At 46.2% G+C, this 20,890-nt stretch overlaps 1 protein-coding gene across 1 annotated transcript in view; it reads right to left on the reverse strand.

The window, feature by feature from the left end:
* LOC146059946 (amine oxidase [flavin-containing]-like) overlaps positions 1 to 20,890 on the reverse strand; it is a 108,501-nt gene that overhangs the window by 66,549 nt on the left and 21,062 nt on the right. The window contains exons 2-3 of the mRNA XM_083172664.1: positions 8,366 to 8,460; positions 4,889 to 5,026 (exon numbers count right to left, since the gene is read on the reverse strand). Coding sequence (XP_083028790.1) covers positions 4,889 to 5,026; positions 8,366 to 8,460 — 233 coding nt within the window. The remainder of the gene's footprint in view (positions 1 to 4,888; positions 5,027 to 8,365; positions 8,461 to 20,890) is intronic.

Raw genomic sequence — 20,890 nt, forward strand, 5'->3', positions numbered from 1 at the left:
TATGGGAATGCCCATGAACGCTGGTCAATCCCATGGGCACTATGTATGGCCGCCACCCCACACCCCCTGCCCACACTGCTAGGTGCGAACGGGTCAGTGAATAACCAATTTGACGCGTCCGCTCGCACAAAGCAGTTGCACATGCGCATAAAAGTTTATGCACATGCGCAGTCTCTAAACATTGATCCCCTGTGCAAACGTCCGGATTATTAGAATGAGGGCCTCTGTACGCTATGATCATCTCTAGCTTCCTCATTATCCCTTATTTACCTACCTTTTAATTCATTTCTCTTTCTAATTTCAGTGTCTGCACCAGTAAACAAAAATTCAGTGTGATCTGTGTAGTACAGTAATGTAATGTATAACACTAACTTAAGGTCAACAGCTTTTGAGCATGTAGAAAGCAGAATGCATTTATAGAAGATAAATAGTATGTCTTCCAGAAGAAGGAAAACCAGCCACAAGGACAAAATAAACAGGGGCCAGCACTGAAGCTTGGTTGTGGTAGAGCAGGTCGACAAGGTGTAGATCGACCATGGTATGGTCGGCCACCCTTAGTCAACCCGGCTTACTGTAGTTACACATGTAAAGATAGTCATCGGCTGCTAGAGTGGCAGTAACGCAAGCTGATTGGTGGGACCATGGTCAATGGACACATGGTAGACTGGACTTTTTCAGGATTTTTTTGGTGCCAGCTGTCACAGGGGTCCCCAAGGACACTATATATATGCACAGTGTCCCCGGGAACACTGCTTGCTATGCTCGCCATGCTTCGGGCATGGTGCCTCGATATGCTTAGGACACTATTCTTTTCCAACATTATGTCCACTTGGATAGTAAAGAATGAGCCAAGTGGACTGACACCAAAAAATCCTGAAAAAGTCCTGTCGACCATGGTCCTGCTGACCACCCGCCGGCGTCTAACTATTGTTACTGCGTCTAACTAAGCCGGGTCGATGAAGGGTGGTCAACCATACCATGGTTGATCTAAACCTCGGCGTCCCGGCATCCGGATTCTCTCATGTTACTTAACAGTGTTTTACAGAACTTAATCACAGACATGAACAGCTGAGATAATAATAATAATTATTATTATTATTATTATAACATCATAATTTGTCTTAAAGATTAGTTGCTGATCTGTTTGACTGTCTAGGTGTGGAGTCTGAACTTTAACACATAACATGCCAAATAAATAAATTGACCGAACTGCACATGTAGTAATAATAATAATAATAAAAATTTGTGGTACTTGTGAGTTATCCGGGCGCCCGATGTGGTCATCGCATGCCATTACAATAAGCATACGATGCGACGCGATGCAACGCGATTTGACATCGCATCGTATCGCGTCGCATCGTATGCTTATTGTATGGTATACAATGGGATGCGATGCGACGCGACGCGATTTGAACACTTCCCGCCCATTTTTAAACCCGCCCTCTGCCACATCTGGCAGAAAATCAGTGTGAGGTAGTTTCCAGAGGAGAGAACAAGTGATTTACAGTGTTGGTGTATTTGTGAGGTGAAATTTCGGACATTTGCCCCAATATTGCCCCATTTGGCCCCTTACACCTGCCCCATTTTGCCCCTTACACCCTATTTCCCAATATGGCTTTGGTGGATGGTATCTTCAGCCTCCCTAAAACTGAAGAAGAAACAGTACAATTCCTGCAGGACAAAGGGCTGCTTCCTTCTACAGCCACATGTCCAAATGGCCACCCTATGCGCCTGTCTATAAAAGAGCGCAAATGGCGCTGCTACATAAAAAGTTGCGGGAAAAAGCAGAGTCTGCGGGCCTCGCTATTCTACCCCGGATGCAGGCTGCCGTTCATGACAATACTGCGCTTCATATACTGTTGGTGTGATGAACTCACTTCTATAGAGTTCTGTACTAAGAACTTGAAAATCTGCAATAAAAGTACCATATTTTATAATGCATTGATGCGGGAGGCATGTCAATGCGACCTGATGTCACAGCCTCAACGCCAGATTGGTGGCCCAGGGCAAATAGTGGAGGTGGATGAGACACTCTTTGTGAAAAGACAAGCCAATGTTGGCAGAGTTCTCCCACAGCAGTGGGTGTTCGGAGGAGTGTGCCGGGAAACTGGGGACTGTTTTATGCTAGCAGTTGCCAAGCGAGATGCGCCAACTCTCATCAGTTTAATTGTGGAGCACGTCGCACCTGGAAGCACGATTGTCAGCGATTGCTGGCGCGCATACAAAACTCCAGAACTGGAGCGGGCTGGTTACAGTCACTTGAGAGTCAACCATCGCTACAATTTCGTAGACCCAGAGACTGGTGCACACACCCAAAACATCGAGAGACTGTGGGGTTGTGCAAAATGGCGCAACAAACGCCAGCGGGGCACAGCCCGCCATCACCTTGACTCCTATATGCAGGAGTTTGTGTGGCGAAAGTGCCTGGCGGGAGACAGTGCTTTTAACCGCATTCTACATGCGCTCACTTTGCTAGATAAATAATTACGGTGATTAATTATTGTGTGGTATGTGTTGATTGTTATTATAATTTATTTCTGAGAGATGTTAATTACACAGTTATTCCCTTAAATTCAATTGTCCTTAATGTGTCAGATATGAATGATATTGATGAATGATATTGGATGTTCACAACCACTCCACTATCAACGTGAACCCGAAGCGTGGCGAGCGCAGCGAGCCCGCGAGGGGCGGCGGTACGCGTCCTCCGACCTTTTCATGCCCTACTATCCACTAGGGCGTGGAGTGAGAATAGAATAGTGTGGCGAGCGCAGCGAGCCACCGAGCCCGAAGCGTGGCGAGCGCAGCGAGCCCCGCGAGGGGACACGGATACCTTCACAGGTAAGCGCGTCCCTTCGCGGGCTTCCCAGGTGTCCGCGTTGCCATGGACACCTGGGAAGCCCGCGAAGGGACGCGTTTACCTGTGAAGGTATCCGTGTCCCCTCGCGGGGCTCGCTGCGCTCGCCACGCTTCGGGCTCGGTGGCTCGCTGCGCTCGCCACACTATTCTATTCTCACTCCACGCCCTAGTGGATAGTAGGGCATGAAAAGGTCGGAGGACGCGTACCGCCGCCCCTCGCGGGCTCGCTGCGCTCGCCACGCTTCGGGTTTACGTTGATAGTGGAGTGGCGTTAACAATGGGGATGGGACTGACATTGTGTCACTTTTTGTGTCACTTTCTGGGGGTTTTGCCCTGCTAAAATCGGGTGCTGTCGCATCGCATCGCATCGCATGCCATGTGGTTAACATGCGATGCGACGTGATCACATTACATGGTACCCGATGTAAAATCGGGTTCGGATGGTGATCTCGTCGCGTCGCATCGCATGCCATTTGGTTAACACACGATGCGACGCGATGCGAAATCGGGTTCGGGTGGTGATCTCGTCGCGTCGCATCGCATGCCATTTGGTTAACATACGATGCCACGCGATGCGATGCGATGCGTATACGACCAAAAATCGGGCGCCCGGATAACTCACAAGTACCAAATTTGTTCTCAAAATGAGCAAAACCATGTGCACTGCAGGTGGGGCAGATGTAACATGTATAGAGAGAGTTAGATTTGTGTTGAGTTATTTTGTTTCTGTGCAGGGTAAATACTGGCTACATTATTTTTACACTGCAATTTAGAATTCAGTTTCAACACACATCTGCCCCACCTGCATTGCACATGGTTTTGCCAATTTTGAGAACAAAATTGTACTGCGATCAGATCTGAATAAGGGCCGTAAACAGGACCGACTCCTAAGGACTTTATTTTAGCTGTTTTTATCGATTTTTTTTACTGTTTTTTTATTTTTTATAATGTTTATCAATTTAAAATTCATCGCAAAACCAAAACTAGAACACTTAAGGGTAGTTTTGCCTAAATCAAAAACATGATGTTAAATTAGAACCAAAATCTAAACCCGAGTGTATAACACATCTCTATCATTATTATTATTATTATTGTTAGTACAGGTCGGGTATCCCGTATCCGGGCATCCCGTATCCGAATTATTTAAAAAAACGTGGGTTTTTTGGAATAATTCAAAAAAAAATTTGTTCCCCCCCCCCCCCCCTAACCCTCTTTTAATACTTACCAAGTCCTCCGGCGTCCATAGCAGGCCTTCAGCATCCTCTCCGGCATCTCCAGCGGTCCCAGGAGTGCTTTGTGCAAGTGCGCGCGCGCGACGGTGGCGTCACCGGTGCGCCTGGGAACTTGCGCAAAGCACTCCTGGGACCGCTGGAGACGCCGGAGACAGTGCTGGTGGCCTGCCGTGGACGCTGGAGGACTCCATGGACGCCGAGGGACCATCGGGGACCCACCAGGGGCAGGTAAGTATGGCTAAATAAAAATTATTCCAAAAACCGGAATATTTCCTTATCCGGAATGCTCGTGGTCCCGAGCATTTAGGATAAGGGATACTCAACCTGTATTATTATCAATAATAAGAAGAACAGCAGCTAGTTTTGTATGTAGCAATAGGTAGAAATAGAGGGATCTATGTTAAAAATGGATTAGCGGCAGTGAACTATAGTATATATATATATATATATATATATATCAGTGAATCTAGGTTGCACCCAAAGTACCAGTTTAGAAGATACGGTACTTGTGTAGTTTCACGGCGCCGTGCGTCTGAGTCCCCTTGCGGGGCGCGCTTCGCTCGCCCACGCTGCGGGCTCGGTGGCTCGCTACGCTTGCCACGCTATTTAAAATCAACTCCATGCCAACATGGATACTGGAGGTATGAACTATCCATGTTGGCATGGAGTTAAATTACTTTTTTAAACATAGTTTGTGGCGAGCGTAGAACCCGGAAGTAGCACAGCGCCATGCTGGCGCCGTGAAACTACACAAGTACCGAAGATACTGTATTCACTAATATGGCATTACACCTTACCTTAACATAATGGATAAGGCGTTGCTCTTCATTTACTTTGTATGTTTCAACTCCAAGTTCTTTGGCAATTCTTAGAATTCTGTTTTGAGTTGGTCCCACATATGCACCACCAAGATCAACATATTTTGTTTTGCTATTCTGATAATGAAAATAAAAATAAGGAATTATAAATTGGTGTCATGCGAAAGCAAATAAAAACTTTATAAAGTTGAGTAGGAAATTAAATTATTGAAATTATTGTAGAAGAAACATCAGTGGTGAAAAATCTGTTTCTTATGATTTATCCCAATGTATCTCTGAATACCTTTGTGCCCGTCTGTATCTTGCACCTGGCGGACTCTACGCCCATGCCACAAGCCAGCCTGGACTCCAGGAGGAGCGAGCAGTCGGGCAGTTGATCATATATAGTTTGGCGAGCGCAGCGAGCCACCGAGCCCGAAGCGTGGCGAGCGAAGCGTGCCCCATGAGGGGCCGCGTAATACATGTAAAGTAATCCGCGTACCCTCGCGGGGCTCACTGCGCTCGCCACACTAAATAAAATCAACTCCACGCCGACGTGGATAGTGGGGGTATGAAAAGGTCGGAGGACGCGTTCCGACACCCCTCGCGGGGCCCGCTCCGCTTGCCACGCTTCAGGGTGGCATGGATAGTGCTGGTGTTTTAGGAACACATTCACACCTGCACAATCATACAGCTGACACAGTAATGACGACATGTGTTGCTCTGAATCCCTTTGTGCCCGTCTGTATCTTGCACCTGGCGGACTCTGTAGTCCCGGAGCGACAGCAGCCTACTATACGCCCATGCCACAAGCCAGCCTGGACGCCAGGAGGAGCGAGCAGTCGGGCAGCATCCTCCGACCTTTTCATACCCACACTATCCACGTCGGCGTGGAGTCGATCATAGATAGTTTGGCGAGCGCAGCAAGCCACCGAGCCCGAAGTGTGGCGAGGGGCCGCGGAATACATGTAAATTAATCCGCGTACCCTCGCGGGGCTCACTGCGCTCTCCACACTATATAAAATCAACTCCACGCCGACGTGGATAGTGGGGGTATAAAAAGGTCAGAGGACGCGTTCCGACACCCCTCGCGGGGCTCGCTGCGCTTGCCGCGCTTCGGGGTGGCATGGATAGTGCTGGTGTTTTAGGAACACATTCACACCTGCACAATCATACAGCTGACACAGTAATGACGACATGTGTTAACTAATAACTAATTTACTTAAATAGGAGCGGGAAACGGAAAATCGCAAAGCATGCTACTACTATACGTGATGCGATGAAATGCGATTTCACTACGTTTGTGTACGTAATAAATCTGGGCACCCTGCTAGGAAACAAGTACCTTTTTTAATTTTAATTATTAATTGCTGATTTTTATTGTTATTTGTGTATAATACATATACTTTTTATAAGAATTAAAACTGGTCTTGCGCTCTCTCCCATAAAAAACGATTATCCATACTTGAATACCTCCCGGTACTGCTACCAAAAATTATCTTGCCCTACTGTCCACCGGTAATGTAGACAAGTCTCCTGAATCTCAGAACCCTCACTGCACCCAGCCGCAAAAGTGGATGGTCCATGGCCCGGTGAAATGAATCTTGCTGAATCGCTTCAATGTAGCAGCTAGGGATGCCAATCCTGGGATCGGCGGGATCCCGGGATTTAGGGCATTTTTGGCCGGGATTTGAATCCCGGGATTGGAGGCTCCAATCCCGGGATTACGGGATTCAAATGTGCATGAGCGGGCCGGGGAGGAGGCGGTTAATTTGAAGTCCGGGCAGACACGGCAGTGTTTTAACACAGTGTGGTTACAACAAGGTTGTGTGGCTACGCAGCATGATGTGAGAGATCACATCACGCTGTGCAGCCACACACTGATTCCCACGCACCGCATCTACCCGGACACCGAGTTACCCGCCTCCTCCTCCGAGTGACAGTCACCTCGCCTCCTCCACCATGCCACCACGTCTGGTCTGCCCGGACAGTGTCACCTCGCCTCCTCCACCATGCCACTGCGTCTGGTCTGCCCAGACAGTGTCACCTCGCCTCAAATGCCGCAAGCCGCCAGCCCGCCGCACATTTCCTCTATGCTTAGAGGTAATTTATTATTTATTGGGCATATCAGGAGGCCAATCGCGGGATCCCGGGATTGACAGTTTTTCAATCCCGGGATTGAAAAAATGGCCCGGGATTGGCCTCCCTAGTAGCAGCACCTCCACTTTCAATGAGTAATCTGGTCAATGTAGAGGGGGAAATTACTGCAGTGACTTAAACGAGCATCCATGCCCCCACACCGCCCACCTTCCATGATATGATATCCTCTGCTGCACCGACCTGGCTGTCCAGTTCCAGAAGGGAAAGCCAGAATGCTGGTACGTTAGTAGGGATGCCAATCCCGGGGCATTTTTTCGATCCCGGGATTCAGGATTGAAAAATGCTCAATCCCGGGATTCCCGGGATCCCGGGATTGGCCTCCATGGTAAAAAAAAAAAGAAAAAACCACGTCCCTCCTCCCCAAACTGGCTGACCTGCACATTAACACGGCAGACTAATCCCCACTATCCCTCCTGCCCTGCACTGCGCTGTCACTTACATGATGGTGGTGACAGGCAGTAGCAGGACCATCTCCAGCGGGCATGCGGGTGGGAGCTACTCAGCTTGGCTGGGAGCTGCTCAGCGGGCGAGCGGGCGGCTAGGTGCTGCGCAGCGGGCGGGCGGCTTGGAGCTCCTTAGCGGGCGGGCGGCTGGGAGCTCCTCAGCAGGCGGGCGGCCAGGTGAACAAGTTCAGAACAGTGTCTGTGTGTGCTGCAGCGGCATGACGTCGGCCAGGCTGTGCAGCGTTATGTGATGTCAGGGGTCACGCTGCGTAGCCCGGCCACCGTCATGCCGCTACAGCACACACAGACACTGCTCCAAACAGCCATCTGCTGGATTTTTACAAACAGGTACTAATCCCGCAATCCCGGGATTGGAAGGCTGAAATCCCGGGATCCCGCTGATCCCGATCCCGGGATTGGCCTCCCTATACGTAAGGGATTATCCCATGTCTTCTTTAACAAGAGACACTGCAACAAGCAGCTCAATATTATACATTAAAATAGAATTTTGCATGTCAGGACTACAAAATAGTGAAATGATATGTTTAACCGTTTAAGTGCCAACGTTGCTGTGAGAGATGTGCAAAATATCCGCTAAAAATGCCAGTGGTGCTCACAGCGACTGTTATTTTTTGGTGCAATGTTTAACAAAACTTAAAATAATTGACTTCAGATCATTTGCCGGCAATAACTAAAGTGATCCATATTCCTTGACTTCTACCCTGGCATTTTTAGCAGATATTTGCACATCTCCCACAGCAACGTTGGCACTCAAAGGGTTAATTTACGCCTAGTACATTTACTCCCTGCATTTCTGGCCCATTATTCACAGGTCATTTAAGAAACAACACTGTGTGCAGCCGAGTATCCTCACCTTCACTGTGAAAGTTCTTCCTCCAACTCGATCTCGAGCCTCTAACACGACCACACTCAATCCTGAGTCTACCAGCAATTTAGCAGCTGAGAGACCTTTAAAAAAAAAAAAAAAAGTTTTTATTTATCCATTTAGCATGTCCTAGTATACTGTACATGTCATTGAAAATACTCACACAGAACACTGGTTGTTTCTTTAAAAGTAACTCCATTACAAAATAAACTAGTATTTTCTTCAAATGTAATCAAACACAATACATTGTGTTTTATAATATTGCATAAGTAGATATAACTTCTGAATTTATAATGTACACCATTCGCATAACACATTTTATAACATTCTTAGTGCCTTATTCAGACCGGATCGCTTATCTGCAAAATTGCAGATGACTGCGAGTGGTTAGTAGTTAGACATTAAGAAAACCCACGCTGTGTAAATCTGCAAGTGAATTGTGAAAATATTGCCATCTAATAACATGTCACAAATCCATATGCAATTCTTAACAAACTAATTATTTTTCCAGTCTGACCCTTTTACAACTCTGTGACATGCCGGGGCTTGCCTGCGTTTTTTCGGACACTACCAGAAAATGGCCGCAAACCACCCCCAAATGCCAGCTTCCTGTCAGTCCAATTGCGAGGGTATGTGTTAAGATCCATTTGCTACTTCTGTTGCCAGGGACGCCGGGGACAGAGATGCAGTTCCCAGCAACAGTACGGTAGTTACTTGTGTAGTTTCATGGCGGCAGCCTACGCTGATAACGTAGCCAGGGACGCTTAAGCTACTTCTGACTGAATACGTTAACTAAGCTGGCTGCAGGAACACTACGCTGATTCTGGCAGGAACTCTACGCTGATGGCGTAACTGCCGCCGTGAAACTACACAAGTACCAAGAAATGAATGTAGTTCCTTTGTTGTTGGGATCACATGTATCTTTTTTGTGCGGTCCTATCAGATTTGTATGTTGTGTCACAGTGTTATACTGCATGTACTTAGTTTATGCACTATGTATCAACCAGGCCAATCTTTTGCATATATGATTTTATATATATATATACATATACACACACACACAAATCTTTGCACTTTTACATGAGACAAAGCAGCTGTGCGACAAGTGTGAGAAACTGAGCTGGCTCCTGGCAAGCCGTAAGGGTGAAGGTGCAGTGCCAGAAACATAATGCTGACCTGAACATAAATTATTTACAGACAAAAGGGCACTGAGCAGGCAGAAACATTTACATACTGTATATCAAGTGGATATAAGTTATGGTTTAAATTGTATTGTATTTATTAGGAACATATTTTATAGGGAGAGTGCGTCTACTCTATTACAATGGAAAATGTACCTATGACCAGGCATAAAACGTAGGTTGTGAACTAGCTACATTGGTAACACAACAGCAAGCCAACCAGTGATACTGTACTGTACATTGCTACACAATCATGTTCTTCTTTCTAAACAATTTAACTTCTGAGAAATAAGATCGGCAAGTGATTAAAGAGATAGAGAGACAGAGGATGTAATGAAGACCGAGTTGAGCGGAATGCCTTCTGCACTCTGACTTTTATCAAAGGGGCAATCATTTGCAAGTCAAAACCATGCCTTGTAAATGAGTGCCCAATTAAAAAAAGTCAGAGTTTGGCCAAACCCACTCGGCTGCTCAACTCAATTCTTCATTACATCTGGCCCAGAGAGAGAGATAGAAAGAGAGACCAACTGTCACTATTGCTATTTCTTTGTTGACCAGAACATTCGGTACTTGTTTCCTTGCACGGTGCCAGTGATAAAAATTGTATCCATCGGGACCTAAAAAATTGCGTCCCTGAGACCCAATTTTACATTGGCCCCAATGTTAAATGCCCCCCAGACCCCAATTTTCATTGTATCCCCACCCTGATGGGTCAAATGCCCCCCCCCCCCCATTGTTAACGCCACCCCAGGATTAACGCGAATCCGAAGCGTGGGGAGCGCAGCTAGCCCGGGAGGGGCATCGGTACGCGTCCTCCGACCTTTTCGTACCCCAACTATCCACGTCGGCGTGGAGTTGATTATATAAAGTGTGGCGAGCGCAGCGAGCCACCGAGGGGACGTGCATAACTTCACAGGTATTACGCGTCCGCTCGCCACGCTTCGGACTCGGTGGCTCGCTGCGCTCACCACACTATATAAAATCAACTCCACGCGACGTGAATAGTGGGGGTATGAAAAGGTCGGAGGACGTGTACTGCCACCCCTCATGGGCTCGCTGCGCTCGCCATGCTTCGGGTTGGCGTTCATCGTGGGGTGGCGTTAATGATGGGGGGGCATTTTACATACAAAATACCCATCAGGGTGGGTATACAATCAAAAATCGGGTCCATTGGGCCATTTAACATTGTTCCCTATGTAAAATTGGGTCCATCGCATCGGTCGCATTGTATGCCATTATAATGGCATACAATGGACCCGATTTTACATAGGAATTTAACATTGAATACAATGCATTCAATGTTAAATCGCGTCGGTCGCGTCGGTCGCATCGCATAACTTAAGTTAAGGCATGCGATGGAAAGCGATTTTTTAATTGTCGGGGTAAAGGCTAAAAATAGCCCTAAAATCATGTCGGTCCCATCCATCGGATACCTTAACTTAAGGTATGCAATGACCCACGACAGGTGCCAGGCTAGGAAACAAGTACCGAACATTCTATCCTGCAGTGAAGTGGGTACTTGTTTCCTAGCACGGCCACAACGATCATAATCGCGGTCATCGGGGGTAAAATCGGGGCCATCGCGGGCATCGCATGCGCAAAAAAATCGGGTGCGATGGGCCAGACGCGATGCCCGCGATTTCCCCATAGAGAACAATGTTAAATGCCTCAATTTACCCGCGATGACCCCCATTTCCCATAGGAAACAATGTGAAATGGATCAATTTACCCAAATTATCATAGGTAACAATGGTAAATGGGCCAAAAAGCACCCCTGAACATTAAAATGTCCCCCCAAAAGTACTAGACGCCACCCCGCGATCAACGTGAACCCGAAGCGTGGCGAGCGCAGCGAGCCCACGAGGGGCTGCGGTACGCGTCCTCCGACCTTTTCATACCCCCACTATCCACGTCGGCGTGGAGTTGAGAATAGAATAGTGTGGCGAGCGCAGCGAGCCACCGCGCCCGAAGCGTGGCGAGCGCAGCGAGCCCCGCGAGGGGACGCGGATACCTTCACAGTTATACGCGTCCCCTCGCGGGCTTCCCAGGTGTCCATGGCGCCACACTATTCTATTCTCAACTCCACGCCGACGTGGATAGTGGGGGTATGAAAAGGTCGGAGGACGCGTACCGACGCCCCTCGCGGGCTCGCTGCGCTCGCCACGCTTCGGGTTCACGTTGATCGCGGGGTGGCGTAAACTACTTTTGGGGGTACATTTCACTGGTCAGGGTTTTTTTTTGGGGTTTCTGGCCCATTTACCATTCTTCCCTATGATGATTTGGGTAAATTGACCCATTTAACATTGTTTCCTATGGGAAATCGGGGTCATCGCGGGTAAATTGAGGCATTTAACATTGTTCCCTATGGGGAAATCGCGGCCATCGCGGGTGGACCATTTAAGCATTTTTAGGCGCACACGACGCGACCGACCCGATTTTTCACTGTTTTCAATGCATTTCAATGGAAAAATCGGGGGCATCGCGTCGGTCGCGTCGCAGGCCACTAAAATTACCCCCGATGGCCAAGATTTGTGGCCGTGCTAGGAAACAAGTACCGTGAAGTGGCCAAATATGGGTGAAACAGCCTGTCTCAGTGGATGTTACAGAGGGGTAGATGTATAAATATGTGTTATGTGCTTTATGGACATAGTGCTCCTTTAACTGCATACAGTTCTTTAATGTTTTTACAAATGTATTAAATTAATATGCGCAAGGTGCAGCCCGCAGCTTACCGCTGGGCAATATTGCCCCAAGGTAGCCACACTCCTTTAAGCAGCTCAATCATAAAAGCCACTCTGTTCCTCTTCGTCAGTCCCGGGCAGGCATTGTCCTCTCCCAGTAGCAGGGAAGGTGCTGTCCCTGATGCTGGCTCCAGGCTGTGCATGAGATCTCACAATGAAAGCTAGATCTCTCGCATGCCCACTTTGCCAGCCAGGGGGGATAGCGTGCAGGAGCACACGCAGTCCTGACAGGGGCGCCGATAAGGACAGCCGTGGACTTGGGACATAACGGTTCTCCTTGTTGGTAGTGGGCTGCATTGTACATTTGGGTGATACGGGTGCCTGCTTCTCCAGTTTCAATATCTCCAGATATCTTTCTCAGGGCATCTTGTGAAAGATGAAAAAGATATCTGGAGATATCGAAACCGGTCAGCTGCTACTACAGAGGTGAATCCCAGGAACTCATCTCTTCACAAGCACCGCAGTGGCACCTGTTGGGATATTACATCAATCTGTGTCTGCTGTTATATACGCTGTTTTTATGATAATAAAAACGTTATTACACTATATGATGCCTTCCATCCTATGGGGCGGCGGATGTATTAAGCCTGGGGAAGCGATAAACTGGAGATAAAATGGAGATAAAGTGAAAGGCGATAAAGCACCAGCCAATCAAATCACAACTGTGATTTTCAAACACAGACGATTGGCTGGTGCTTTATCTCCTTTCACTTTACAGTATATCCACTTTATCTCCAGTTTATCTCTTCTCCAGGCTTAATACATTTGCCCCATGTTTCTAATCCTGACTGGTTGTAATTGGTGGAGAAAGAGAAGGTGTAATCTGGTGGTGAAGTGTATGTCCCTCCCTGAGCATTTCTATCTACTTTAACCCCTTGAGTGGTGGGTTTTTATGTGGCAGGACAAACCTACCAGGGCAGGTTTATCCTACCCCAGGAAAATCCACCACTGGCTGCAGCCACTACCTTCTGCAGGTAATGGCACTGCAGTCAGAAGAAGCACCAGCAGCAGCGTCCCCGAGCAGCCAATCAGGAGAGTTCGGGACCACTCGGGGGGAGGAGGACAGTGCCTGGCAGTGACAGCAGCGGCGAGAAGTGCACTCGGGTGTTCGTGCGCTCCTGTGTTCAGGCACTCGAACACACGAACAGCTGAGTGTTTCCGAGAAGCCCCGAACCTCCGGGGGGAGCAGTGATTGGTGGCAGAGGGGAGTTATCACGATTAACGGCAGCGGCGGCAAGTGATGATTAGCGGTGGGGAGTGCCCAGGGGGGACAGGACAGATGAGGGGCGGGGGTCTACAGTATGTAGGTGCATGCCAGTGCTGAAAGCACAACTAGTCCTATTATCATAGTGAATTATCTACAGTATTACACTATTGCACTTTTATTTTTCTCTTTAATAGCTTCATCATCCTGAGGAAAAAAAAACCCTGAGATGCAAAGGGAGAAAAGAAATGTACCAATCCAAGAGTCAAGGGACCTTCTGATATATTTTTGTTTGGTATTGTATGTGAATGGAATTACCCAGGAGTCCTTTCTCCTGTTGGAGAGGTTTCATTTTGAATTAATTTTTAAGGACATTACCTACATGATATAATTAATTAGGACAACTATTGCTTACTGTAAGCTATTTTTAAATGTCAGTAAAACGAATATAGAAATAATCAGCATAAGACAGATTTGCTACAGTTATTTTTTATGACTCTGGCTAAAACAAATATTGTTATCTGACAAAGAAATGTTTAATGCTGGCTGTCCATGTCAATTTCCTGCTTTACTGAATGAACCATTGACCTTTCCAGCAAACAGCTCACATGTAATAAAGGCTCTGTGTATTTTCTGTGTAAGGTGCGAATTCCTGATATTTACGCTATAATATCTGAGTAAACTGTGATGATAATAAGCTTACCTTGCGCTGCATGTCTTCTAAAGGAAATGTTCAATGTACTGTATCAGCAAAGACCAAAAAGGCAAGATATGAATAAATGTGTACTGTAAACACTACAGGGTCAATTTACTAAAGCTTTTCTAAAGAGGAGATGATGCACATAGCAACCAATCATATTCTAAATAATCATTTTCTATGATGAAACTGCGAAATGGCTGATTGGTTGCTATGGGCAACATAACCTCTTTTAATTTTTAGAAAATCTTTAGTAAATTTACCCCACCAATGAATATGTGGGCCGGTCGGGGGGGTTGCATGACTGACTGCATCATTGTGGCTCCGAGCCCGGTTCAGGGGTGCCTTCTCTCCCGGAATGGGGTACCCCTCCCAGCCCCACGGAAAGGGGGGGGGAGCCTCCCAGAATGCAGACAGACTTCCGTGCCCCCCCTCTTTGGGCGCTAATGACAAGATTCACGTCATTGTAGCCCCGCCCCTCCTTTCGCTGTGCAATGCCTAAACTACCAGCATTGTGTGACGGGGGCGTGACCATGAGGACGTGATTGTGTTGGCCACGCCCCACACCAAATTATGCATTGACTGCCCCACCCCCATCCCACCCCATCAGTGGCCCTGCCCCCTGCCTCACTGGACTGGCTGCAAATATTGCAGAAATTTATTATATTTAGCCTCCTGGAGCAGAGCTTGCGAGAGAGATCTTTCCCTCTGAATCCCCTCCCCACAAAAGCAAAAGGAGGAATAGCTGGAGAATGGTCTGCCTGCATTTTTCACTAGATTTTGCATTTCAGTATACCTGAGTGACAATAAGATATTTGTCATATAAATGGTATGTGATCATATCCGTATATCATATAAGTCCTATATGTGCTCTTTGAGCTGTCTACGCACACAAATCTGCTCGCATGCGGACGCACAGAGAAAAAATCATAAGATTGTCGCGCATTCATCAGTAAAGAAAAGTAAGCCAGGACTTACTTTTCATTTGAACGGTTCCTGACAAATTGGGGAGTGGGCGCTGACGTCATGTGATGTCAGCAGCCCACCCAGATAAGGCAGGGGCATGCCTGCGTGTTGACGAGTCTGCCCAGCATTTCTAAAATGAAACGATGGGCGGGTCTGTCAGAATGCCCCCTGCCTGTCACTCAGACAGTGAGCGCCCCGGCGAATGATAATTCATAGAAGGCGCTCGCTGTTGGGGTTTGCACATGCGCATAATCGCGCATGTGCAAACTCCAACACAGATTTAGGATTGCTGTTAGAAATTCAGATATTGGGCAACCAATCACATCCTGCCTACTATCTTCTAGAGGGTGGTAAATAAATAAGAAGTAGCTTTTGATTGGTTGCCCATAGCAATATGACCTGTGAAGTGTATTTCACATCTTAATTTCGCCCATTGTATTTTTAAATAAAAACATTTAGAAAGTCTGCATTTTTTATTATCCGTCCCTTTTCTCTTATAGTTAATAAATATATATTTTTAATCCATTAAATGTTCTCATGTTATTGAAAAGAATTGTTATTATATAGCACAGTGGTTCCCAAACTTTTTCAAATCACGGCTCCCTAGAGTATCAGAAAGTTTTGCTTGGCACCCCTAGTCCAAATTTTTCTTATTTAGTAATTTAGAAAAAAAAATTACATTAACTAAATGTTTATAATCGTGTTCCTTAGGGTCAGAAATGTGGTGAGGGACAGGATTCTCTTCTGTTTGTACAAATATTTTTTGATAGGAAGCCACAAGCACTGGTTATGCCTATTATATTAACTACAAAAATTAAATTGTGCCTGAACCACCAACCCAAGGCACCCCTGCAAGTGCTCCAAGGCACCCCAGGGAGCCACGGCACACAGTTTGGGAACCACTGATATAGCAGCTTGTTTAACATTTTAAGGATTAGTATATTACATCAGATACAGTAATTGATTGAATAGCTGCACCTTTATTTGATTTTCTATGTATTAAATTACATTTCCTTGTATTTCCTTTATTAGCACTTGGGGGGATGTTTTATTCTATATTAGTCTAATGGCAAAGATAGCGGTTCATGCCAGGGGCGACTAGTGGCTCAGCTTTAATTGAATAATGCTTTAAGACAACCATATTACATCTGTCCTTTGGTATCATTAAATACTATTACTTTTATTAAGAAAAATGGCCCATTGCTAAATAAGAGACTAGAAAGTTGGAACAGAACCTCTGTGAATGAGCTATTTGTCACCTTACCAGTAATGAAACAAAAATCAATACCAACAGCTTTCATTTAAATACAAATTAACATTGACAAATATATATTAAAGTTTTTCTCTACTTGTTTAACCCTTTGAGTGCCAATGTTACTGTGAGAGATCGCATATATATTATATATACTAAAAATGCCAACTTCGCTCAGGGGTCAATTTATGAAGCTTGGAGAAGTGTTATCTATCCCCATAAAGAACGTTATGAGCAAGGTGATAATGGTTCAGCCAATCAGCTACAATATGTAAATTGACAGGTAAGAGCTGATTGGCTGAACCATTATCACCTTGCTCATAACGTTCTTTATGGGGATAGATAACACTTCTCCAAGCTTCATAAATTCACCCCTCAGTCTGGTGTAATGTTTAACAAAACTTCAATTCATTGACTTCAGATCATTTGCCGGCAATAACTAAGGTGATTCATATTCCTCGACTTCCACCCTGGTATTATGAGCAGATATTTTGCACATCTCACACAGCAACACGGGAACTCAAAGAGTTAAATACTAATATGTATTCATGATTTATCTTAGGCTGTAGTATATTATGTTGTAAAAAAAAAGTAAAAAAAAAAATAGATTTGCAAGGTTACAAAAGTTTATTTATTTTATGAAAAATCTTTTTGTCGAGATGTCCTGATTTGTAAGTCAATAGCAATTGTCAAGAGGCGGGTACAGAATCATCCTCTGTCTATTAGGTTGAAAGTATCTAGGTTGAAGGTCAATAGGTCCACCACTATCGGTCAACAGGCAGTTGGTTGATACGTGAAAAGGTCGACATGGTCTATGTGGTAATGGTCAACACCTGAATTTTTTTTTTAATGGGTTTGTAGTGTTTATATCAACATCTGTCGACATGGACATCGTGTTAGGGTACCTTTGCATACTATTATATTCCCCCTCTATGCCCACTTGGATCAGGAAGTGAGTTGGTTACTTTAAAGTTGGTTTAAAAAAAAAAATCATGAAAACCCATGTCAAGCTTTTCATGTGTCAACCATTGATATGTTGACCTTTTTTTTGTGTCAACCTTTTGTCAATGTCAACCTAGAACATGTCGACCTTTTTATGTGCGTACCTATTGCCTGTTGACCATTAGCGGTCGACCTATTGACTGTTTAGCTAGACACTACTGACCGTCCGTAACTGTACAGTAACCGTGTATGACGGCATCTGCCATAGCAACTGTATGGCTTCTAGAATGCTGATTGATGTAGGGCACTAGCTACTGTATTCACTCACAGTGTAGGCTATGTACTAAGCCTTGGAAAGTGATAAAATGGAGAGAGATAAAGTAAAAACCAATCATCTCTTACCTGTCATTTTTCAAGCACAGTTTGTACCATGGCAGTTAGGAGATGGTTGGCTGGTACATTATCTCTCTCCAATGTATCACTCTCAAGATTCAGTAAATCTCCCCCATGGATTGGTGATTATATCCGGTCTATTGTGTATCATTACATCCGCAAATAGACAAATATATATTCCAATACATTTAGAGACAGGGTAAAAACATAAGGAATGGGATCATTCGTCAGACTGCATTTAGGTCTACACCATTAGGTCGACTTGCATTTAGGTCGACCTAACTGAAGGTCGACATGGGTTAGGTCGACAGGGTCATTAGGTCGACATGTGTTAGGTCGACAGGGTCATTAGGTCAACAGGTATAAGGTTGACAGGGTCATTAGGTCGACAGTGAAAAAGTCGACATGTTTGTTTTTTTGCTTTAAATTTTTTTTTCCTTTTTTTCAAGCGTCGACACAGTCGACATAGCACCGCGTCCAATCGAATGACTCGCTGCGCTCGCCATGCTTCGGGCATGGTGCCTCTCTCCGCTCGGTACACTATTTTATTCTCCCACTACGCCCTAGTGGATGGTAGGGCATGAAATACCAGTCAAATGACCCCATGCCAACCTTTTGCCTGTCGACCTTCCCCATGTCGACCTAATGACTCTGTCAACCTTATAAAAGTCGACCTAATGACCCTGTCGACCTAAATGCATGTCTACATAAATGCCGGTCGACCTTAATGCAGGTTGACCTAGTTGTGTAGACCTAATGCTTGTAGACCTAAATGCTGTAGACAATATGACCGTATCCCAAACATAGAAGGGGTGTGTAATTTATTTGGGTTGTCACCAAATATCTGGGATCTGTGTTTTGTCACCAATAGAAATAAGGGGGTTCTTAAATCATAGAAATGACGTTACGGTACTTGTGTATTATCACGGCGCCCACTAAGCAATTTGCTTAGTGGGCTATTCTGCTTAGGAAAATCGCATGTGCGATGCGATTTTCCTATGTAATTTATTCACTGCACTCTCAGCCCCGGGGGGATCGCATCGCATGGCATCGCACCTCCCGCAAAATCGCATGCTATAGGGTGTGCGATGCCATGACATTACCTATACCATAAAATGATTGTATGACATACTGTACAATGATGTTTTAGGGCCCCCCCACACTATCAACACCACCCCGAAGCGTGGCGAGCGGCAGCGGAACGCGCCCTACGACCTTTTCATGACCCCACTATCCACGTCGGCGTGGAAATGATTTTATATAGTGTGGTGAGTGCAGCGAGCCACCGAACCCGAAGAGTGGCGAGTGCAGCGGGCCCCGCGAGGGGACGCGGAATACATGTAAAGTAATCCACGCCCCCTCGCCAGACTATATAAAATCAACTCCACACCGACGTGGATAGTGGGGGAATGAAAAGGTTGTAGGACGCGTTCCGCCGCTGCTCGCCACGCTTCGGGGTGGCGTTGATAGTGGGGGGGGGGGCCTAAAACATCATTGTATGTCATACAATCATTTTATGGTATAGGTAATGTCATGGCATCGCACACCCTATAGCATGCGATTTTGCGGGTGGTGCAATGCCATGTGATGCGATCCCCCCGGGGCTGAGAGTCCAGTGAATAAATGAATAAATACAATGATATTATAGTACAGCTAATCTTATGGCATCGCACACCCATTACAATCGCATGCAATCGCATGCAATCGCATGCGATTTTGCAGGTCATACGATGCAATGCAATGCGATGCCCCGGGGCTGAGAGAGCAGTGAATAAATTACAGTAAATGCGATGCGATTTCCCTACGTGCCGTATGTAGCAAAACTGGGCGCCGTGATAATACACAAGTACCGACGTTACTCTCTGTACTGTATACAGACATCACTATAATGATCTGTATATTGTAAGCTAGTCACTAGAATACACATAATACCAGGCCCACCTGAGACCATACATATCTGCATGGTTTACTTTACACAATTTTTCTGTTGAAGAGAATTGGTCGTAGAGCCTGGGCCAATAGCCAGCACTCACATACCAGGATACAGACCCACTGGACAGATTCATACATCCAGTACTGTAACTCATTATTGTAAAACTCCACAGTGCAATAGCCTTGTAAGGCAATAGTGTCTAACACCTACTATCCAGTACAGCAACAAGGTCAGTATACTGAAATTAATCTGTACCAAGCTTGATTTTTATATGGCTGGTGTGGCATCATGCAGGTGGTGACTGGTGGGGACTAATCATTAATCTGTCATGCTCTACTTTTTGCCACTGGTCTCATTTACAGGGTCCTGGTTCTCCGCTGCTGCTGCCCCAGGATTGTTGGATGGTGTATTGCCTGTAGCAAAGGCTGGGCACAATGTCTGTGTACGTTGGTCTGGTGTGGGTTTTCAGGGAGTCCCTGTTGAGCAAGAAGGGGGGAGACCACCTTGTGGTGATCTCTTCCATTAAATAAGATCTCTCCCTGTGCAACAATATTATGGAGCTCTTTGGACCCCACACAGTTCATGTTTGCCAGGTCAACTGCAGATTTTTAAAATGTGACAGTCGGTGATTCCAGGGCCGGATCTACCATTAGGCAGCTGCCTAGGGCGCCAGGATCTTGGGGGGCACCACCAAGTCTGCCTACCAAAAAATTGAGAATGTTTTTGAGGATCCTTGTTGTACTTAATGCAGGTGGTGGCAGTGGAACCTCTAATACCTCACCTCCATACTTTTGCTTGAGGCATACTTCCCTACTTTGCTGCCCCTTCCTCCTTGTACTCTGTTGTGGGTGGCAAAGCGAGGCCTCCAGGGAAAGTAGGGGACTTTCCCACCTTCCTGGGGGCAACGGGTTGGAAAGTGGGTATTGGTGGCAGTATGGGGGTAGGGGTGGGGGGGACAGTAGGTTGAAGTTTTGCCTAGGGTGCTGAGAAGCCTTAAACAGGCCCTGGGTGATTCACAGAGGACCTGCTAGGTGACCTGGAAAATGTAAACTGTTTGGGGCCCTGAGGACAAAGTTTGAGAACCATTGTTATGGAGGATACATTTAACACTAATACTCTGCAGTAGACCTGAGGATTGCCCGGGACATCTAGTAAGTGAGGAATTGGGGGGTAGCTGAGGAATTGGGGGGGGGGGGGGGCGGCT

Source organism: Crinia signifera, chromosome 2 (genome assembly GCF_055691185.1).
Source record: "Crinia signifera chromosome 2, ASM5569118v1, whole genome shotgun sequence".
Lineage (NCBI taxonomy): Eukaryota > Metazoa > Chordata > Amphibia > Anura > Myobatrachidae > Crinia > Crinia signifera.